Here is a 23,936-nt window from a genome sequence, read left to right as displayed (position 1 = left end):
ATGGCCCTGACGCCTTGGAGAATTTAAGAACTCTGTACTTTCACCAAGCTCAAAAATTTGCCACAATATGTGGCATGGCAGTGGGCCAGTTGTGCTGTATACATACAAATGTTCACAGTTTAGCCCGAGGCCGGTAATGAGCTAGTAAGCAGCGGAATCCTCACTGGAGAGAGATGAATCCCCCGGACTTCCACACGGCTGCTGGATAAACCTGGCCTTGCTGAGACTCAGAACACCCACTCACATCTGCACCATCTGCTTTGTTGTTCGATGGAAATCCCTCCCACCACCACCGCTGGCCCACACACACACACACACACACACACACACACACATGCTCTCCATCCCGCTCTCGCCCACATTTGCACGCCCACACATTCCTGACACTCACTCCCTTACCACTGATAGTGTCAAACGCTTAAATACCAGACCACCTTCCACCTACCAGCTGCATCTCACATGCACAGAGTCAGTGAGAGGAATACAAATATGCCATCTCTAAGCACACACACAGGCACGTACCGTATCATACGGCCCTGGAGGTGATGGGTTAATCCCCTTGCCACACGCTGTTCTTCAGCTCAGCTGTTTCTACTTCACTGAAGTCGAGGCAATAGATGACCTTCTAATCCTTCTAATATTTTCACTCAGGTTATGCATGCAGCTTAGTTATCCACCGATGCTGGATTTCATAAACAATCCAGGCAGCTTGTTGTATTTGCAAGGACTCCGGTTTTTAATTAGTGAGCTGATTCATTAGGGAGTCGAAGTTTCTTTTTGGGGTTTGTTCAAATCTCATCTCATTCAGCAGGGAATAATCTATAATGGGTAAATTAGATGTTTCCTCCATCTTCTTTTTTTTTTTTTTTTTTTTTGTCATTTTGAGGACTAATTCACAATCCTCCATGAAAAGAAAGAAAACTGAAAAGGCAAAGTATGCCTCACTCAGAATATGGATCAATATCCAGTCAACGTGCTTTTATGGACTGGAAGCGACCTGAAGATAAGGAGAGAGCAAATGTGTGAATTGAAATCATGTGTGTGGAATTTGCAAGACATGTTTCTCATTTCGTACTAGCAAGACCCAAATAACTAGCGAAGAAAGGAAACTCATTTCGAAACAGCAGATGTGTCACTTCTGTACTTAACATTTATTAAAAGAGCAGCCAGTGAGTCATAGCAAGCAAACCGTTCCCACACGTTCTCCTACAATGTGACGTAAATCCATAGACTGCTCATAAAAATGGACGTAGTCTCAGAGCAGATCTGCCCCTCCTCCAAAGAGGAGTAGCCTCAAATATGGCTGAAAAAAACAAAACTGGATGAGTTCACACATCACAGCCGAACTCCCAGCTAATCCAACATGGCCAAATTCATTAATTTCTTCAAGAATTCGATTCTTTAATGGTTCCCAAACATAAAATGGCTGGATTATGCAAAAACTTGCCTTCAAATGTCGGCCATGGAGGGACAAATAATTTTAAATGATTCTATGTAAACATGTTTATCTCTGCAGTAAAGTTGGACATATTTAAATATGACTGACTCTTTTCGAGTCGTCTCCAAGTGGCCATTCAAGGAACCGCCCTTCGGTGTTGGCCTCGTTTTTCGGCCCCGGGCTTTGCTGCTTGGGCGTTCATTACAGAGGCTAGCTTCTTTCTAACTCCACGCTCCCAATTTGCAGTCGTCAGACAAAACTTCGCAGCTTATCAGCTTCGCTCAGCTTCCTCTTGAGCCACAGACGGTTTCACTTACTCTGCGAGGTGCATAAACAGACAGAGATGCTGATTGCATGACAGGAAACGAGTCATGATACTAATTTGTGTCCAAAACAAATGTATCATCTGCAGCCGAAGAGCCTTTAAAGCCAAATGGTTAAATAAGTGGAACTTTCCTTTGGAGCCGCTGATGGGGCTGAGGGATAACTCAGGTCGGGGGGGAGAGAAACACATCGGGCACACCCCAGACTGGAGTCCAGTCCTTTTGGCAGACCTACCGAGGTGCCAGGGCCTGTGTCAAGGAACCAGGTTGATTGTGTGAATCAATTTTATTGCTAAGATCCTGAAAACTTTGACGAACAGCAGTCTGCGCTCCAGATTTGAGTTTCATTGAGCAAAGTCAACCAGTCAAGACATTTTGCTAAGGCTGCAGTGCGTCCTTGGACCAGATGCTGAGCCCAGGACAGGCGCCACTACCATCACCGTGAGTGTCTACGCAGCAAAGCGACATGTAGAATATTTGGAGCTGGGAACTTGAATGGCTTGTAATTTTGAGTCGTAGATAAAACTAGAAAAACTCTATAAGTGCGGTCCATTTGCCAGACCTTAAGTGGTTTCTTCTTACAGATGAACTATACAGAAAACATAAAGGCTTTTCTTCCGAGCCGCACGTATCCGTTTCATCTCCACGTATATCACCCAGCAATAGAGAGAAGCAAAAAAAAAAAAAAAAAACTGTTCACATACATACGGATAGAATATATCTCAGTGAGCGCGGCAGCTGGTAATGACGGGGACTCATTTCCTCTAGGTGTTAGCAATGATGAGATTAATCTGATGCACGGGGGAGGGGGATTAGAGAAAACTCTGAATAGCTTTAATCTAACTGAGAGAAATAGAAAAACAAACAGGTGAGAGGACGTTTGCGTGTGTGTGTGTGCGGTTGCACGAGTTGGTTAAATAAAAAAAGAGACAGCGAGATCCTCACTGAGCCAGACATCTTTCAATACCTTCCTTTAACGCCAACTCAAGGTTGGCTGAGTTCAGGACTGCTGAGACTGGAATCTGCATCGACTGCCGCCCAGCCAAAATCTGCTCTTCTTTCTGAGGGGCTTTTTGTTTTTTTTTGTTTTTTCCTAACAGCGCTGTGTCCCACAATTCTCTGCAGTGATTAAACAACTGAAAGGGAGCGTGAATTGGGATGATGGGATAGAGAAAGAGATGAATTTATGCGTGAGCGTGCGTGTTGGTGAATATTTTCGGGGGGGGGGGTTGGGAGGAGAGCGGCTGATCTGCAGACAGAGACAGATGCGACTCAGCGGTCGTTGAATGCCTCTGTTTACATTCAGAAATGGTCTCGCACACCGTCAGGCCACACCTCATTTCTCCTTCACCACTCCACCGGAGCTGTGTCACTGTGGAGGGAAATGTGGAGCACGGGTCCTCTGTCAGGGAGAACTACAAACAAGCGGAAAAGCACCTAGACGCAGCGTAAGGGACTGTCTCTGTTTCACTGTCAAATGAACGCAGATAGCTGCGCTAATGAAGGCCCTCCATGCTCTTTGGGTTCGTTCCTCCTCTCATATTCAACACAACACAGCGAAACCAGGTTTTAAAGCCCCCCAGACGCTTTATGTTTTTTGTTTTGTTTAGTTTTTTGTTGTTGTTGTTTTTTTTTTCGCTTCCTTCTTTTTGTTTTTCTGTTTTCAAAAAGGAAAGCAGGATTAGCTCCAAGAAAGCGTCCCTCGGGGGACGTGTTTTCTACACTGATGTTACTGAATGACTGATTGAAGTTCATCCATCAGATTCAAAACACCACGAGGAGGTGGAAAAGTTTCACCGCATAAACACCATGTTGAACAGCTCCGGCTGTCATTATGCCGTTCTAAAAGCAAATGAAAAGAATTAGTGGCGTCTCTCCGCCTCACTTTATGAGAGTCGCTGAGGCCTATTGTTCTCCGGGCATGCAAGCGAGATAATCAGAACTTCAACAGTTTGATTTGACATTATTCACAACCCGCCACCTATCCTCAGTCAACATTAAAATGTAGGTGAAATGTGATTTGGTGTCACTCATGAATAATAATACAGTTGTTCTTATAGAGGCTATATTTCAACACGCGATGGCAGCTTTCAGCGTTTAAGATTACTTTTTGACAAATAGCGGAAAAAAAGAGGGTGAAAGGTTTACTCTGCTTCTGCGAGAAAATCTTCTTGTTTGCATGCATTTCACGACTTTGTGGTACTTCTCCCCCTTCGTGCTTCCGATCGAGCTCGTGGAGGGGGTGAAAAGCCGAAGCAGGAAACAGATCACGGCCTTTGGCTCACAGGTCATCTCTAAAATGGGATAAAATGAAAATAAAGCAGTTTAACTCGCCTTTCCATCACCATTAGATTCATCCGGCGTAGCACGTTCAGCATCTGCGTCAACGTTTAAGCTTCCACGTGGGGAACAACGCGTTCAATGCAGAAAGTCGGATCAAGCAGTGAACTGGCTGTAATGTTTGAATGGGGCACAGAAGACTGAAAACAATGGGCGTGAGCGAGGTCTGTGAAAGTGAAAGATTTAAAGATTTAAAGGGCTGGAGCAGCTTGTAAGCAGCTTTCGCTCTGACAAAACAAAACTAACAGTGGCACACGCCTGCCTGCTCTCTATGGATGAACGTGTTTCACTCTCAGCTAATATGTTGCTGCCTCGTTGTTATTAATTTATTTTTCCCATTTTCCTGACGGGAGCAAAGCCTCCCTGCTAACCAGCTTTGTTTTATGTAGAGCGTATTCCCTTTACTGCTTTGCTGCAGCCTACAGTGTGTGTCTCAGAGCAGTGTGTGTATTAGCAGTGAGTTACTGTGGCGAGGCAGGGAAGCAGGCGAGACAATAATGATGATCTTCACTGTGAGTGATAATGAGCGCTAAGGTAATCCTCGTCTGGGACCGGTGCACACAAACTGACGGGGAAACACGCCACCCTGGTGCCTCAAAAAATCACATCCCCCACCTACACTCTGCCTGTGTGTTATCAGCCTCAGTACTGAGCATGCAGGGAAATCAGAGACGCACAATCTTGCCCCCAGGAGCCAAATCTGTGCCCCCCTCAAAGGCTATCATGACGGTCCTCCTCCTCGTCCTCTCCTAACAGCTTTATTCTTTTATCACAGCGACAAACAGACAGATAGTGGTGCTCTGAAACTCTTTCCTCCAGCTCAGACCGAGGACCTCGCTTAATGCAACCTCCGAGCCCCGGGCTTGTTAGCTGGAGCCACCTCTGAGAGAGAAGAAGGTGAGGGGGGGGGGGGGGGGGGGGGGGGAGGAGAAGGAGAGGGAAGGAGAGGAAAAATTAGTGCTGGAGGGGTGTGTGTTTGTGTGTTTGTGTAAAGAGAGAGAGAGGGGACAGTAGAGCGTGGGGGGTGTTGTTACTATCGTGTGTTTGTGTGTGTGTGTGTGTGTAGAGGAGCCAGCACTAGCACTTCCTCAGATGAAACAAAGGAAAGGCAAGTCTCTCTCCTATGTGTCATAAGTCTGTCCCTTTGAATGAGAGTTAAATCCATCAAGTCAAAGTGGAAGAGCTCTCTCTTTCTCTCCCCCTCCCAGCCCTCTCTCTTATTCTCTCTCTCACCACGGCGTCCTCTTTGATCTGATTGTGTCTCCCTCTCGCTGGACCAAATCAATCTGCCACCCACGGATCATGTCACCACGGAAAGAAGACAAGGACACGTGCTTCAGAGCCGGTCCGCATGATACTTGGCGGTTATTTGCACATGCTTGTGTGTGTGCGAGCAGCAGTTTTTCCCTGCCATGCATATGAATAAAGATGATATTAATCCTTAAAACATGGAGGAGGGGATTACTGTGTTTACTACGGTGCATGTCTCTGGAAATGGAGTGCTCTCACCCGCTGACGGTGGCGCGTTTGGGCTGCCGGGAAGCCGTTTGAAATGGCAGAAAAAAAGATGAAGAAGGAGGAAGAAAGTGCTGTGTTTCTCTGTGTGTGGGTGTGTAGCTGCCATATGTTCTTTAGGTAATTTATGGAAAAATTACAGACACGTTGGGTATTATGGTTCTATTTTTAACACAGACGTCTCAAGCCATCGCTTGCGTTTGCCTCCGTGTTTAGATTTTTGTTTTTTTATTTTTGTGTTTGCCCCACCAACTTGCCAATATTTTCTTTGTCTTTTCAAAATCCTCATCACGAAAAGACAGATTATGGTGGGGGTGGGGGGAATCAAAGGAAGCCAAGCAGCCGATTTCCCAAAAATAGGTCGAGGATAGGTTGAAAGTGCGATGAATTTTCATACAGCCTTTTTAAAAGGGGCTTTTTAGGAGTGAGGATTGTGGAGGAGAAGATGCTGCTGAGGATCCCTTTTCTCACACACACAGCTGTGCTGAGGTTCATACGTAGGGCGTGTAGATTACTATTGCCCCCTGGTGTTGGTTGCGGGAATAACACGTTTGTTTGTTTGTTTGTTTGTTTGTTTGGTGGTTTCTTCCTCTCCTTCTCTTTTCCTCGCAGGAAGCTCACCTCAGCTGAGCTCTGTGAGTTCATTCTCCTCATATAGGCGTCATGATCGTGGCTTCGGAGAGGCCGTGGGTGTCCGAAACGCTGAATGAGAACAGATGAGATGTCCATTTTATTCCCTTTCAAATGCCCTCCATGAGTTGGAGAAATCAATGAAGATGTGACTTGGTTCTCTTATCCACAAAAATCACGTTCAGCCTGCGGTTGTGTAAGAAGGGAGAGGCGTTTTTTGTTTTTTTGTTTTTTTTTTTTTTGACTCATCAGCCGGAAATAAAACAAGACATTTCTCTCATCCTGTTTGGAGAAGGATCAGATAATCCTCTAGTGCTGACAGCTCACCTCTACTGCTCTTCTCTTCAAGTCTGTTCAACGTGCCCACTGTATGCATGTTGTGTATGCTGTGTTGTGTTATATGTTGTGTATTATGTATGTATGTGCTCTCTATATTGTGCCAAAATTGGCTCATAATGGGTAAGAGGAAGTGTAATTTAAGCCTCCAGGGTCAAATGACTTAGTGTTCACTCTGGAGGCCCATTTGATTCAATCATTTGTTCATTGTGTTCTGCTGAACAGCCAAATGTATTTTAACTTCAGCTGTTGTTTTTTTTTTTTTTTTTTTTTAACTTTATTGAATAGGTCCGTGCAATTCATCTTTCATATTTCACTGGAGGAGCAATAACGAGAGAGAATGAGTGAAAATTTAACTTCATCAAAATTGGGTGCAATTGAATTGTGAAGTCAATGATGTGGCTCGTATTGTGTGATCGCTATCGAATAGCGTGTTGTACAAGTTAACGATGTGAGCTAAAAGCAGCTGTAGTCCATATTTCTAGATGAACAATAAACTGCATGACTCAGTTTCTAATGAAAAAACAGAACACTGAAAAAGTTGACAGTTCAGTTACAAAAAAAAAAAAAAAAAAGGTGGGAAAGTTGATTTGCAGCTTCAATACAATAAAATGCAAAGGAACCAGATTTAAATCATGATCTTCACGAAACAGGCCTCTGAAATGGCCACACAAAAAAAAAATACTCAGACAGTCATGAATGTCAAATATTTGCCTTTTTTTCCAACATTATCTGACTGCTGCTCCTTCTTGGCAGCATTTTTCTTCTGCATCAAAAAAAAAAGAAAAAAAACACTCTAGTAAAATCAGGTGCCTTTAATTTAGTGCCTCCAGCTGTTTACTGCAACAAACCTGTTTGAATGGCGGTGGATGGAAAACCACATGAATTGGAATTTTCTCCAAAAATTTTCTTCCAAAAAGCGACTTGCTGGCTTCCACTCAGCTCTAAAGGGCATTTTAGTGTCTTACAGCTCACGGCTTACACAACTTTCCTCGTTTGGTTGGACTGTACTGTAATTTCAGCTCCATAGCAGGTTTTTTAAACTTGGGCTGTAAGTGTGTGAGGGAGGTTTGTTTACATCGCCTCATCATAATGTGTGTATGTGTGCAGTCATATCTGTCCATGTGTGTTTTTGTCCAGTTTTTAAGGTCTCATCTCCATTTTCCTTTGGTGGACAAAGGCAACGGGGATTATATCTTAAAGGTTGGACAAAGAGAGATTTAAGGGAATAATGGTGAATTCTGGAAGTGATTCAGTTTAACTCCAAAAATCCAAACATCTATCTGGTCGCTCACTATTTGTCTGCTCAGAAATCTTCTCTCTCTGCTTTCATCTCAGAATCACCGGTTGGGTAAATGTTCCTTCTACCGTTCGGGCAAGCCAATTTGATCTGCAAAATCCCAGAGCACCCCGTCACATTTGCTAGTTATCATGCTATTTTCCATAGGTAAACACAACACAGCCAATAATGCATGCAAAGAAATGGGCAAACAGCCAGAATGCCACATGCAGGCAAACCAACAGCACTGGGGATTTATTCTTTTATAGAATATCAGTGTAAACGATTTGCTGTTGTCACGATGTTCAGTGACACTGTTCAATGCAAGGGAGGTTTAAAATTGAAATGCAAAATCTGAAAACAGCACACTTAAAAACATTTTGTTCATTTTAGAGTTAGATTGTGATTTCAAAATTGCCTTCACACAGTTCAGACACAGTCGGGTGTCCCACATTTGATTCAAACATGGAAAAAGCATTATTCCTAATGTTTTTTCAGGTAGACTTCCTTCTGAACTATTTTCAATATGCAGATTTCGGAGTAAGTTAATAGCCTGAAAAATAATGACACAAAATCCACATTCACGTCACACACATTTTTCCAAGACTACATTAGCTAACACAGAATATTATCATCCTTTTTGAACCAAAAGGTAAAATTGGTAAAAGTCCTTTTTCCCTGCAGACTGCTTTTGACATTGCACTAAAAACCCAGTGTATTCTCTCTTTTTATGAAAAACTTCTCACAAAGCAACAAAAGTGTGTCCACAGCTGTAAATCTGAAATATAGTCAAACCTTGGGAGTGAACACAGTAACCTGCACTCCGGTGCCAGATATCTACTGTATTATCTTTGTGCTCCAGGAGGATTTATTTGTTACTTCTATCCCGGCTCTATTGTGTATATACAATATATCTACAGACATATATAGGCACAATTGGATTCAGATATACACGCAATCCAGGCACAAATAGACCTTCGGCCAACTGCACACACACAGACACACACACGTGGTTTTCCTCCCCAGGCATCAGGTATCCATCCTGTGATGAGGAATTGTTCTTTTTCTTATTAAAAGAACAGGTGGCCATGAGATAGCACTCTCATTTTTCACTGCTGCTGCACTCCACGAGTCCAAACTAATGATCAAAACATTGTGAGGCGCTTCAAATCATCTCTCACCCCAGACTGATAGATATGGGAACTGATGTGTGTGTGTGTGTGAGTTTATAGTGGTGGTGCATGAATCTGCATGGCTGTGCATACATGCTGCTTTCACATATTGTCCATTTCTCCACACTTGCATGTGCACACTGTGTGCACGCTAATGCTCGAGCACCATGATACATTTGTGCGAGCGCGTCTTGGGCCAAAGGTGGGAAATTTAAGCCTTGGGGTCGACTGTTTCAACCAGGCTGTTTGTCTGGTAGCTGTGACGAGTTGCTCGCGCTGCTCTTTTACAGACGGGTGGTATTTTCCAAGCAGGTTCCTCTTCAGTCCACAAACACACACACACACACACACACACACATCAAAATCCTTCTTCTACTTTCTTTCTTTTACTCAGTCGTTCTGCACCAACGCTTATCACTTTCAAAGGGAAAACAGCATGCATCTCAAAGAGAGGAGATGAAAGCGGTTTAATGATCTATAATACATGGGCGCTATTCACTGGCACAGAACAAAAGGTTTGTGTTAGGGTTGGTGGGTGGTGGTGGTGGTGGTGGTGGTGGTGGGGGCAGAAGAAATCGGCTCATCCACTTTAACTGGTGACTTTGAGGGGGAGCAGATTGGCAGCCGGCTGTCCTGGCCTTTGGGTTTTTTGTTTTTTTTTTTTCCTTAGACTTCTGAAACGTCTTTACTCACCTCCAAATGAGATTACCAAAAACACAAATCCATCAGTAGCCACAGCAGGTTGACTGGAGGAAAATAATAACGATAATTACTTTGGCAGAGGTGTGATAGGCTATTTGCACTTAAATTTTTTCACCTACCTGCCACACAACCTGCGCTGAGTGACAATGCTCAGCTGGACTCATCAACTCAGGATTGCCAGCGGCAGATTTCAGTGATTTGTGTTTGATGGCACAGTGGAGACGGCGTGATGCGAGGCATTCGGCGTGTGAATTCAAAGTGTTTTCCATCACGCCCACTTGACAACGTGCGAGATGGAAACCGGAAAAAAAAAAAAAAAACGTTCCTTCCCTCCACTTTTGAGCCTTTGTGCTTTGTTCCGTTGCTCTTTTCGGAGAGATGAGAACCATCATCGTCTCTACCATCTGTTGTGTTTACGACTCATTTGTTTACTCGCTGGTTCACATCTCACTGCGGCCAGGCTCAACTCAGCCCAACGATTCGTTACATTTCTCACTAAGCAGCATTGATGAACAACACAGATTTCCTTGATTTCTGTGGATAAATGCCAGGTGAGAGTCAACGTGAGAGGCGCAGATGAAATCTACATTTTTACAAAGCTGTTTGGTCGGTTCGGCCAACGATATGAATAGCTGTGAGTCTGCTGTGTTGCTAAACAGCACTAACAAGTGCTAATTTACTTGAGGCGGTCTGACAAGTCAAACAGTAAGCTGTCCGCGAGGGAAAATAACTGCAAACATCAATGTGGTTTGACAGGACAGGTGGGGATTTAACGCACCCCTACAGTAGTTTTACAGTATGTGGGTGAGCAGTACAGATACAGCTGGAGACATTCTAGGTCAAAAAAAAAAAAAGAAAGCCAAAGTTGTCCACTCTGATGTTTAAACGCGGCCCAACTGGCCTTTGCGGATGTTGCTTTCTATCTCATCATCATGATATTCCAGGTTTTCTGCCAGCGTGATCTGATTCTGGATGACATGAATATTGAGATACTCCACACAAGGTCGCTTTCAGAAGTTTTACATGTTAAAAAAAAAAAATGGAAATAATAAGCGAGGAACTGGTTCTCCCAGTCTTTGAGTTATTTCAGCTTCAGGCCACAGCACGGCCTCCTTCTACATACAAGCAATGGTGTGAAAACAAACGAATCCACGAATGAACATCACGCCAGAGACAGAAAGAAACAAGTGCCCATAAAAGCCTTCCGATGACTGTTTCATTTTTGTCTGAAGTGTTGAAGACGTCAGCCATCAGCATTTTGCTCTGTTAAGTTTTATTTGTTTGTTTGTGCTTGCCAACATGTTTGTACATTCTAGAATTTAGATCATCATCGAGCATCAGTAGATATAAATTATGAAGCGCTCTGGTTGAGGCCTCGGTTGCTTTTGTACCTTTACTGCTGTGTGTCCAATTAGTTTCCTGTGGAAATGTTGTGCATCTCGCAGAAGGTTAATACCCCGTTCGCTCCTTGTTAGTTAGACATCTGAGCCTACTGAGCCTTGGTTGAAAAATTTTGACACGTCTTGCAGCTTTTTGCCCGACGCCAACAGACTGATCTATACGCTGCTTGTCATTCTAGCCGGCCATGAAAAAAATGATGCTCACAAAAAAAAAAAAAAAAAACACAGTCAGCTGTCTATTGTTGAAGGTCTCCTCTGTGTTTTAATCTTATCTCCAGTCTATTGAAGTTAGAGTTATATGGATTAAACGACTTAAACAAAGAAGCCACCTGGCATCACACACAATACAGCTTGTTTCACTAGAAACTGACAAAACGGGATTTTCCTGCAGCGGTTGAAGTCAAACGGCAGCCAAAGGTCGATCAGTAGGTGGTTAGTGAGTGCGTACTACTGATGTTGTTACAGCAGCACGTGGGAGTATGCTGATTTATTCCCTACTTCCAACTAAAACGTTGAGGAGATCAAATCACTTAAACGAATATTTAGGTGTGGTTACATGAAAAACATCATTTACGAATCAGCCTCCTCCATAACGGAAAACGATAGCTCTGAACTTTCTCAGCCCTCCTGGAGTGAAATAAATTTTCCCAGCATCATCTCATACTGTGCGTATGATTACAGACATTCTGGGATTTTTTTTTTCTGCGGCTGTCTCAATTCTTTGTGAAAATATTCATTAATTCATCGTTTTTCTTGTTGTAAGGCTATCGTCTTAATTAGAGACTAAATGGCCATCAGCAAAAAAAAAACAAACAAAAAAAAACCTTACAACAAATCTGTCGTGTATTGTCGTGTATTTGTGCTTTGAGCACAAAGTCAAGAGTATGGTTAAACAAATACTCGAACTGCATGGAGCCAACAGTGAAGGTAGGTAGAGAAATCCGGTGCATCTATGCCATGCTCCAATCTCTCCCAATACAATGTCAACATTCATCCATAAAATAAATTTGCCTAAGCTGACTCGTATATATGCCTGAGTTTTAACACAGGCAGAAGTTTCGCCTCGATTTCTCAGAAGTTGTGCGTCTTTTTTTTTTTTTTTCCCCCCACACACTAGAACTCCTCTGAATCGTCTTTGCAGCTGAAGCTAACCTGAGAAAGTCCAGTGCGGTGTTGGAAAGGATTTGTTGCCAAATGTATATCCAAAGGCACATCTTACATCAAAAGGAGACCGGATTCTTAATTAAACCGATAGAATACAGCAGCAGTGACAGCTCTGTGGCGCGTTGGCTCACTAAAACTTAACAGCCACTAAACTTTTTTCTGAGTAATGATTAATGCATCCAATTTCTGTGATCTGTACTGAGCGTAGCATCATGGGTAATTAAACGATGGTCTACAGAGCACTGACTGCTCTCATAAAGTGACAAGGCCATAATTATCCTGAAGCCTGGTTACCCTCTGACTCAGATACTAATTATGTATCAATAACCGAGATGAATACGTAACAGAATTAAACCCCAAAACAAGGGAAGCTGTACAAACACCTTGCAGCAATAATATTGCGGTCAATAAGATCAAGTCTGTAATTAAAGCTTCACCAAGATTCTTTGCTCTAATCTACTAATTTATGTGAGAAATTTCACAGGTCCATAAAGTGAGACATGCAAAAGCAACAAATGGAGACACTGTCTTCAAACATATTTACATCATCAAAAATAAGAGATTTAATTAACCAAAAAGATAAAATTATGCCAGAAGGCATCCGTCTAGCTTAGTATCATGCTGCATATTATCTGTCATAACAGAAAAAGGAAAAAAAAAAAAACAAAAACAACCTGTCACACTTGCGTGCACCTGCATTGTGTATATAAAAGAGAATTACTCCCTGAAGATTCAACACAGTGTTCTCACGTAACGTCTCTGTGACCTGGAATATAGCTTCTCCGGTAAATACAATAAAACCCTCTAGGAGACTAGGGAGGTGCTGTGAGGGACCATTTATACTTTGCCATCGATTCATACACAGGCACCATTTTCAAACCAGCAATCCAACCCTGCAACCCCCTACACTCGCGTACGATGCAGAGAGGCCTCTGCGGGATAGTGAGAGTCTAAAAAAAAAAAAAAAAAAAAAATCATACTATAGGAGGGGAATATTGATGCTTCTTTAACTACCTTTTAAATCAAGCCTGTTATTTTTATTATTGTTGTCCCACCTCAAGATAAATAGGGTAATAAAAACAGATGTCCGCCCCAGTCTCGCTGACATTTTAGGGAGTCCTTTTGGAGTAGTAAAGATGCCTGCGTGATGGATGTCGGAGCTCCGTAGACAATGGCAGGACATGCAAGTGAAGAATGCTTATGGATGTAGAGGCAGATAAGGCAAGGAATAGAGAGAACATGGTTAATGCATATGTGAGTGAGGGAAGGGGGCGAAGGTGGGCAACATCAGTCAGGAGCAGACGGGGGAACAGGAAATGGAGAAAAACAAGAGCGCGATGACAGAAAAAGAGAGTGACATGCAGAAACGGTCCGTCAGCGAGAAAAGCCCGGGACAGGCTAGAACAGGAGATATACATCCAGGGAGCGGTAGAATAGACAGTCACAGCAGCAGCCGTCAACCGGAGAAGACATAAAAACTCAGCACGCTGACACACTCTCCTCGCTGGCTCTTGTTCTTCTGTGTTTTCAGTACACGGGTCTGTGCAGAAGTTCCCCAGAGGCAAGTCTGCGCTTCAGCTCCTTCCAGAGCAGCTCCCTCTCCTTCTGGGCACCCTTCATGAAGCCTCTGTTCTCCTGGGCTCTCCGGGACAGGTAGGGCATCACCTCATCAACCGGCCCATAGGGGACATACTTATAGACAGGGAAGCCCGCCTGACCTGGAGAGGAGGAGGATTGGGATGGAGTGAAACAAAAGACAAAAAGGCCTCTGTTGAGCACAACTGGTGAGGAGTATAAACAAAGATAAATCAGTTTATTTGTCTATTCATCTGCGAATATCCTTCCCAAGGCTTTCACTGAAGACGGTAAAATGGAATTTATGATTGCCTGCTTGTGATATCAGGTCCTCTAATATCAAAGAAAAACATTGTTTTCGAAAAGCCTAGGTAAGACTTCAGAGAGCAACTGGACGTCATTTCCATTTCCTCAGCTTTCCTCGCTGAGTGAGACACACAAATGAGGCAGGTTTCGGCATAAGCACGGACTCCTTCAGTTTTATGTGTTTGGATTAGAAGAGCTGCTGTTGTCTCATACTATGTGATTGCTCTGCTAGTGTTTATTCTTTGCCCTTTCTTTTTCTTTTTTTTTAAACAAATTCACAATTACTTTACTAAGGCATCAAAACATGACAACGAAATGAGAAACAAGACCCCAAATCCCAGCAAATCGAAAAAACTAAATAATGAAAACTGAACCGGCTGCACGATTAATCCAAGTACAATAGAAATCAATTCATTTATTTATTTATTTTGAAAACGTTAAATGTGTCACAACATTGACGGGGAGCGTTGTCGCAGCATGCGTTGTTCCTGCTTCAAATCATATTCTCCAGTCATGCTTGTTTGGTACAAACCGTTGGAACAATTTTTTAATCCAATTGAAATGTTCTGCTCCAACAAGCAGTTAGGTTGCACACTATGTGTCTTTGTCTCATTTCCTGTCTCTCGACATGAAAATACAGCCAAACAAGAATTTACTCCCATGAAGAAACTCCAACGCTAAATCGTGACTCGCATTGCAATGGTGGCATCTACCACTGGTGCCGCCGAAAAGTCAGGCATAATAGCCAACAGACAAAACAATGAGGATCCGCAGCCCCGTCGGCTTCATCGTTTCACGCTCTGACTGCTCCAGCCCTTTGAGAGGACAACAAAGAAGCACACGTGTCTGCTCACTTCAATACCGGTCAAGGCTGTTTCAACTTCAGCCTCGTATTGACAGATAACCGCCTGCTGCTGCTGCTGCGCCGTCTGTCTTTGAATGACAAAGTGGCCGGAGCCGGCTGCAGCAGTTCAGTCAGACAGCTCGTTGATAACCGAGGCGTCTCGGCTCCTGCGTCACGCTATCGGCCTCAGACTGACGTGAACTGCATTCGGTCCGCGTGGTCTGCGGGGTGCCTGTGTCGTTCAGAGGCATTAGGCAGGAAAACACCGTGACCTCTGCAGTTATATCAACGGCCTTTTGTAGGGTCACTGTGTGCTTTGTGTGTCTGTGAATGTAAGCGTGGCGTTTCCTCACCCAATGGGAAGCTGATCTGGTCGCACATGCCCAGTAACTGGCCAAAGAACACCTTGTTGTCTGTGGGAGAGAGACCCAGCTCATTCATTCTGAATGAGAGGGAGAGAGAAAGAAAATAACTCAGTTTGTCCAGATCCAAAGCTGCAGACGGGAAAAAAAAAATCAATTGTGTTTTCAACGGTCCGCTTTGTTCGAAACTACCTCTGTAAGGTGTGTTTCACTGTGTCTTCATTATGAGAAGCAACCATCACGTTGGCTTTTCTGTTGAGCGCAATCTCATCCAGCACATGATCCAAACACCTACACAGTCAAAGACAGACAAATAAAAGCACACACATTTTTGTCCTTTAAGTAGAAAATACAGCAACTGATCTCGACTGAACTGCTAATAATCAAATTTAAACTGCATATGATGCCGCGCATTGCATTCAAAATGCAGCTTAGATTCTTCTCATTACACAAATATTTCTCATTAGCATGTGAGAGTCATTGTGTGGTGTAAATATGCCTTCACACAATTAAGACTAAAGCTATTTTCCATAAATCTAACTCAACCATTCTGCTCTGCTGTGTTTGGATGCATGTAAATTTCTACCATCTGCAAAGTTTTGAATCCCACTTCATGCTGTGCTGTATCAGCCAAACCTCGTGCCTTTCCTATGTTGATGTACGGCCTTTCTGTTTGTTTAGTGTGTGTGTGCAGTGCATATTGATCTCCCCAGTTTGATTTTTTTTTTTAGCTTGCCGTTGTCTAGTAATGTCAGTTCACCCCCCGAGCGAGATGGTTTCCGTAAGAGACACTGGAAGAACACAACAGGGCGGAAGCCTGCTGGCACAACATGATAACCCCACAAACTCCAACTGAAGGACCACTCCTCTAAATTTAAATCCCCCTGCTGTACCTAAGAGGCAGCCGGTTTAAACTTGACAAACAAATGGAAAAATTTGGAGAAGAGGAAGGTGGGGGGGGGGTTCTTTTCCTGTGGTGTGTTTGTGCAAGAAACTGTTGTAGCATGCAGTTATATTAATATGAGCTGACAACAAGAATATAAAATTTTGGCACTGAAAAAAAAGGGGGGGAATGTGACAGCAAAAAACAAAGCCAGAGCTGAAAAATGCAACTGACACTTTTTTTTTCAGTGCCAAGATAAGTTTTCCATTGGCATTGTTTCATGTTTCAGGTCAGGATATGTGTTTTCAAAGTCAAAATGTTATTTCCAACACCAGAATTTACTGTCACTTTTCCAGCCTCATGAATCAATTACTGAAGAAATTAGCAGTCAACTTGGCAAAAAAGGAAAAAAGGAAGAAACATCAGGTGTGGATTTGGACAGTTGTAGGAACTTAACAAGGCAGAGGGCAGACTTTTCTCCTACCTGTGGTACATCCTGTTGGTGGACTCATAATCGGGGTTAATAGGGTCCTCGTAGCCGCGCTCAGCAGCCCTCTCTCGCTCCTGATACATGTACGCCCCGCGCACTAGCTTGGCAGCGAAATGCCAGCCTTCGCGCCGCGACTGCTCCACGTCCACGGTCACGTTGTCGTAAGCCTCCTGCAGAGCAGAGACACACAAAGGTGGCACAAAATGCTTCATAGAGGGCTGAGCGAGGGATCGCATTTCCATTCAGACTAACTACTGTAGCTCTTACAGAGCCTAATGACGGTTCACATTATTCTCATTCTCATCATGTATCAGGCTTTCCATTGGCTGCAAGCCAACAGAGACAAAGTCAGAACGAGCCCATAACTTGGTGAGTGTCAATTAGTCAAACAGGATTGTGCTGACATCACTTTGTGCTTGTGTTTCTACATAAATTACTCTCATGGGGAGAAAAAAAGTAACACAATAAGGAGAACTTGCCTTGTTCTGGTGTGAGCGACCCTGTTATCATGAACTACGACAATTCATTGTGACAAAATGTTGAATGTGTGTTGTGTTATTTTATTACTTAATATGCGCTACTTGGGAAAAAAAAAAAAAAAAAAAAAGAGAGAGAGAGAGAGAGATAAAAATAAAGCAAAGTTGTTGCTGTAATAATCACGGAATCTGATCACCAACGTTTTGCAAAATGTCACAGCGGGAGCTTCGTAGGCAGCCCAGAACATCTGGTCCTTTTTTCTTCCAGCTGTGGGGTCGTACCTTTAGGTAGCACTGGTACGTGTTGAAGATGACAGGCGTCTCTCTGTTGTAGATCCTTTGCATTTCTAACGTCAGCCGGCTGATGGCTGGCTGGAAGTAGGTTTGCTCTGCATCCACCATCAGACGGACGCCGTTCTCCAGGGCATGCTGGGATATGAGAGAGCTCGTTAGTTCGGCATAATATCACCCAGCAGTGCTCGTTATTCTAAATCTTCATTCAAAAGTTCACTTAATGAAGCTCTGCTTCACTAAATAAATGTAAAAAGCGGTTCTGTCTTTCTTTTATATTACAGATAACATCCTGGCTAGCAGCCCTGTGATATCTAGAGGCCTCTGATGTAAATCCATAGTTAACAATAGATATGTTCTACTGATTACCTTGGCTAAGATGTCCATACGCTGTAGCACCCTGGCCAGTTGTTTCTCCTCCTCTTCAGTGAACCTCAGCAGCAGAGGCTCCAGCTCACCTTGCTGAGCACACAACCCAGGAGAGCACACGCCATGAGATGCTAATGAAGCTGCTATCACACAGCACAAAGCCTGTCAGTGTTTCTTATTATATCCAGCCCTCAGCTGTCTTTGGTCCAAGGTCAACAGAAACGTTGGAAGCTAACGTGATCAGATTTTTGTGGAAGTGAAATTAACCTGCGCCTTTCGTCAACCCAGAGCCGACATTAACCAATATCTATATTCATGCGACTGCACTCCTATCCATCATTCCGGTAGAAATCTGGTGCTGCTGACACTTTGAGTCTCCGGCCTGCTGTAAATTGTACGTATGAAATTTGGAAAGAGCAAATAGCAAGTCGTCCGCGGTCTCCCAGCGAGTTCGGGTCTTGAATCATATTCAAAGATTAGGGCTGTTTTGCAAACTGCATTTTTCATCTCAGTTATTGTCACTCTCTGTCAGTGTGTTATGCTATTAACCTTTACATTCGGGACAACCAGGAGGTCTGACGTCTTTGTTCTGCCGTCTATGAGGCTTCTCCAGTCGAGCATGTCAATGCATCTGTCAGGGCAGAGGACAGGCAGGTTTTACACCACTTCAGTGAATCTAAAATATTACCCACCATTTAGTGTAATATTTTTTTCCCCTTGTCACTCTCTAGCAATACACATCATTGAATGATGGACTGAAATAAAGCTGAAACAGAGAGATAAAATCTTAGAACTGTCATAATAGTTAAAGATATCGTGACTTAAAAGTATTGTTAATTCGATCTTTTAACATTTTTGTATTTATCTGATACGATTCTAACATCACCACAAACACATTTAAAAATCACAAGTAATCTTATTTTCAATAAATGATTTGTCTTCAAGCAGCAATGTTGTGCAGGCACTGTACAATGAACTGTGACATTGAATAAACGAAGAACAAATGCAATGAAATATGGATTTTTTATTTTCTGCATATTGGACGAATAGTGATGCTTCTGACATCGTTTCATGTTGTAATTAATCCAGTTTGTGAAGCGTGACCATTGCATTACACATTACAATCCGTTTGGACATGATACATTTTTATTTTCATAACTTTCCATTGGGTGAATTCTCTTCCAAATTGCTTTTAATATATTTAAATATTTACCCAAGTGCAACATCGACAACGCCTTAAAGATAGTTAATGGTTATTCAATATTGTTTGTGTATATTTTAATGTCTGCATTCTTTCTTACCCTGAAGTTTCTTGGTTCCTGCTAGCAAACCAGCCGTGAAAGTCGCCTCTTGCACCCAGTTTGGTCAGGAAATCCTTCAGATAAAAACATGTGAAGGACTGCACTGCTCGCAGTGTAGTAACGCCTGTAGCTGCAGCCACGTACTGTGTCTGTGATGTATCACTATAATTACACATCAGCTTAAAAAAATAAAAACATACCTGCAGTTGCCTCAGCTCCAGCCTCTGCTCTAAGGCTTCCAGGCCATCTTTCCCCTGCTGTGATGCCAGGAAGGTGAAAAATCGCTGCCATTTCACCAGGATCTCTGAGAATTTGAGCTTTTTTTTTTTAAAGCAAAAATTAAAGCACGGCTGTAAGACCATCACCTGACCTGTTTCACATAGAATTTATTCACACACTTAATGCCTTACCAGAAACTGAGGTCGTCCTAGAGCAGTCATTTTGATGGCAGAGAAGCCGTCCATTGAACTCCCACCTGCAGAGGCAAACACACAGAAATGCTAAATCCTGGATTGGATTACAGAGCCAGACCATCTTCATTAGTAGATGATTAGAAGCATGATGTTATTTCCAAATATCAAAGCATATGAGCCTGCACTGAGCTGCAACTAAAACAGACATATTTTTCAGTTGTATTATTGATGTGATTTAATTTCCATTTTCCTACCCGACGCTTTGATGCATTTGATGAAGGTTTCCATATGCTGGTCACATTTGGCCTCATCAGCATCAAAGTACGTACGGGCTCCGGTCACTCCCCCAGCGCAGTCCTCGAACTGTTTGTGCGCTCCGTATTTTTCCTCCATGCGGTCACTGCCTGAAGGTGAAAACAAAATTTGCATCTCTATTACTTCTAATTACATCATCTACTATACCCGCAAACAAGAACAAAAGGAATATAGCTTACCTTCGCTCACTTTGTCTGCAGCGGATAGACGTGAGCTACGGCAGAAGGGAAAGAATGCAAAGTGATAATAAAAGTTCATGCGCCCTGACTTTGGGAAATACTTCAAATAACTTCAGCAAAACATTTTCAAGACGTTTTTTTAGAGCTCAGTTTGGGACCTAGCATTCTTTCTGTGAACATCTTGGCCTTGTGGCAGTGGCATGCCAGAGGCTGACACTGTGTTTAGTGAACTGTCCCGCTGTCAGCCTGCTGACCCTACGGAGGGGGCAGATGTCGCTTCATTCCACACTTCGTGTACCCCCCGCCTCCCTCATCATAAGGCACTGGGGGACTCATGCTAGACGTAGCGGCTCAATGTGCAGATGACTGAACAGTAAGCACGCGGGACATCAGAGACGTCAGCAGGTTTTCGAGGCCGGGGAGGGAGAGTTGCCTTGTTGGCATTTGTAAGAAACTCTTATTGGAGAAAAGGGGGTGAAACTGACTGAAAATAAAATCTACTATCAGTCACATTTTATTGAGCGGCCCAGGCCCCTCTACCAGTGCTGTTCTTCACAATTATTCATTAACCATTCAGATATTTAAACAATGATTGAAGTTATATGTAAAATAAAAAAAGGCAACTAAAATCTCAGAGGAAAATATTGGTTGTGTTTCAAAATGCCAGAAACAGCATAAAAATTTGTCAAATCCAAACTTTAAAATTCACAGATGTAGTGAAGAGAATGTGGCTTAGTTTAATGCCCTCATTATGAAGCCAGGAATCACTTCTGTTTCTCATCTTCTGACTGACTAATGTTGTTGACAGATCGTTCGAGTGCCCATCAAATCCTGCCGTCTGAGATCAAGCTGACTTAATATACCTTGTCCTCCACCCTTACGGTTGGAAGAGTGCACGTTCGCCAAACAAAAGCTTTTTAGGCTGAGGTGTGATACCGCTTTTGATCTTTCCAAGCGGGCAACTCAGACAAAGTATATAAGCCAAGCTGTTGTGATACGATGTCGGGGAAAAATACCTACACAGATTTAAAGTACAACAAGGGTCAAAAAAGTCAGCGAAGGCCTTGGCTGGGAGTTTTATCACATTGCAGAATTTGATAACACCACAGTAATAGAGGATGTTCTGTCTGGCATAAGGTGACATTGCAGTTGGCTGCCACTCTGTCAACAGACGGATACTTAAATATACTGCCTCGCGGCTTTGTTTATTCGCTGCATCTGGCCTTTGTAGAAACAGAGCTGTTGAGCGTGATGTATAAGGTCAGTCTTCTCCGGATGACTGTTATCCTTATGTGAAATAAACCTGACAAGTGCATTTTTCTTTTTTTCACCCAATGAAACGGGCATCAGATGAATTATTGTTGGAAATTATTTTCACTGATTTTACTGGGAGCCAACTCCTAAATGGGCAAAAATGTCCTTTTTTCTTAAAAAAAATAAAAATAAAAATAAAAAATTGTAATATTTTGGGTTATGAAATGCCCTAATCACTCATAATGCATTAATTCCCCCGGCCAGCATAAAGCAGCACTGCTGCTGCTGCTGTCCATAAAGTCTGCACTGTCATCCAAGTTTATATCAGCTGACAGATCAGATAGTCGCTGCCTTGTGCTCTCCATGTGACAGGATTCCTAACAAGTCAGAAATTCTCTCCAGCCAGCCAATCCAGGACAAGGGGGCCAAGACCGAGCCAGCAAATCGTGTCGTCGATGCTGCTGTTAACTTCCAGGCTGTCATAAATAATGAATCTATTTTCAGCAACAAACAAGAGGGTATTGTTGAACTGTGGCATGCGTACTGTAATTCCTTCGTATATGTCTGAAACACTGACAACATGGAGTCAAAAGCTTCTCTTTTTTTTTTGGCTGTAATACGATAGTAAGCCAGTTTTTCTTACTCATGTTCTGAGTCCTCCTGGCTGATGTCCTCCTCCACGCTGTAGTCAAGAACCGAGCCGACGCCAAAGGCCCGATTCTTCTGGATCAACGGCCTGATGGCCTCGTGGTCTTCGCCGGCTACAAACTGACCATAAAATGTCATCTTCATGAACTGGCTGAAGGCTCTCTGGCCCAGGATCGTCTTACCGAGGTCCATTATCTAGACAGAGAGACAGAGAGAGGACATAACCACATAACCACTTTAGACAGACTTATTATGCGCCTAATAATCTGGATCAATTCTTCGGATATTTCTGGGGGGGGGGTTCTTCTCTAGGCGTGTTTTCAAAGCAACACATCTTCCGGACAGTTATTGAAAAAGACGACAGACAGACAGACAAGTTGATCTTTCATGAGGAAAGGAATTTAAATCATGTCGATTAACCTTCTGTTTTGCATCTGCTGTCTCCCGCTTGCCAAGTTTTTCATCAACTCCACGAAGGCCTCAGAGACGTAAACCTTCAGTTCAGCAAGGCCAAAGTCGACTATAATTCACTTAAAAGTGTCTTGTGCGTGATCGCCACATTAGCATTGCCCCACAGTAAAAGTTGGGTAAGTACTATTGTACAGCTGAGGCAACTTGGAAAAACAGAGTGTAACCTGAGAGGAGGTTGTTTCACTTCAGCCCGAGGCACAAACACACAACTGCAGGCTGTTCACAGTGTTTGACAAAGTATTGTGTCTCCGGTTCAGCCTTTGTTGGTGTTTGGAAGACAATTGCGTAAATGTTTTGACTGCATCTCCAGATGGGAGTTTTCACTTTCAGTCACAATTATTCTAAATGTATTACAAAAAAAAATGCTCCTGGTCAGGTCCACATGTAAACACACACAGACACACAATCTGTTCTGATGCTGCTGCACAATATATATATATATATATATATATTTTTACCTCTTTATTCTTATCAACCAGGATGTCAAAGGAGCAGAGTTTGAAAACCACCAAACTTCTGAGCAGCTCTAATGAGTCTTTGCTTTTATAAACCTCCCGGGTCTCCTCAAAGTCTACGGAGGTTCGGTGAGCTCCGGCGGAAGTGGACCGCAGTCTTCGGCTGGAGAGCAGCCATTTAAAGGGGATCCGTTCCGGCCCGGTACGCTTCAGGACCGGCGAGCTTTTGACGCAAAACATACCGGGCTGGAGGAGGAGTGGGAGGGGGAGGGGGGGGGGTCAGGCAGTAACACGGCCGGCTGTCGGTGCTGCCTCGGTGGGGTCACCGTGAAAATACTCCCGGAGAGCCAAACGGGCTCATTTCCCACGCTCTGATTGGCGGATCCGCTGTGACGTCTGTTAACGTCACTATCCCCCCCCCGTCTCACCTGTACAGGTACACGCCCACTTTTAGACTGACAGGTTGTTTTTTTTTTTGTTCTTTTGTTTTTTTTAACTGTTCAATTAAAAAACAACAACAAATTATTAACTTTTTTTTTTTTACTTACTTCGGCTGTCGTGTCCTTCTGAGACTCAGAGGGGGAAAAAAAAAACTTTTTATTTTGACTTTTTGGGGATAAACTAAGTGGTAAAAAAAACCAAAAAAAATGTTAAACTTTAATAAAATTTTATAACAAACGCAACAGGACGTCACTGATGTCAAACATAAAACATTTAAACATGCAGAGAGGAAATCTGCATGTTTGAATGTTTTATCACCGTGTCCAGAAGTATTAGAGGAATCAGGCAAAAACTGATGTCCTCTTCATCGGACAAAAAAGAATTGCAGAGTCTCAAGAGGATAAGAGACTGATTGGGTACTCAGTAACAGTCTGTCCAGATAGACTGATAGGTATGAAATTAGAGTCTGGATTTAATTTACACCTTTACAATGTGCCTCATAAGAGCACACTCTTCTATGCAAAGTATCCTCATAATTCCAATTATATTATCTTATGTGAGCAT

At 43.1% G+C, this 23,936-nt stretch overlaps 1 protein-coding gene across 2 annotated transcripts; it reads right to left on the bottom strand.

The window, feature by feature from the left end:
• Positions 1-12,977: 12,977 nt before the first annotated feature.
• prodhb (proline dehydrogenase (oxidase) 1b) lies at positions 12,978-23,210 on the bottom strand. 2 transcript variants are annotated; one of them, XM_029510492.1, is made up of 14 exons: positions 22,935-23,210; positions 22,001-22,200; positions 20,104-20,138; positions 19,864-20,013; positions 19,607-19,671; positions 19,397-19,513; positions 19,197-19,270; positions 18,445-18,526; positions 17,896-17,988; positions 17,518-17,664; positions 16,754-16,929; positions 15,579-15,677; positions 15,378-15,466; positions 12,978-14,017 (listed from the first exon to the last, which is right to left on the bottom strand). In XM_029510492.1, exons 1-14 carry the CDS (start codon positions 23,169-23,171, stop codon positions 13,827-13,829), a joined length of 1,755 nt encoding a protein of 584 aa, XP_029366352.1. In that variant the 5' UTR covers positions 23,172-23,210; the 3' UTR covers positions 12,978-13,826. The 2 variants fall into 2 exon arrangements, with proteins under 2 accessions (XP_029366352.1, XP_029366353.1); XM_029510493.1 differs by lacking the exon at positions 22,935-23,210 and adding an exon at positions 22,426-22,535.
• Between the last annotated feature and the right edge of the window lie 726 nt (positions 23,211-23,936).

This window comes from Echeneis naucrates, chromosome 9, assembly GCF_900963305.1.
Source record: "Echeneis naucrates chromosome 9, fEcheNa1.1, whole genome shotgun sequence".
NCBI lineage: Eukaryota > Metazoa > Chordata > Actinopteri > Carangiformes > Echeneidae > Echeneis > Echeneis naucrates.
The sequence above is the reverse complement of the archived record's forward strand: the minus strand, read 5'-3'. Positions and strand labels throughout refer to the sequence as shown.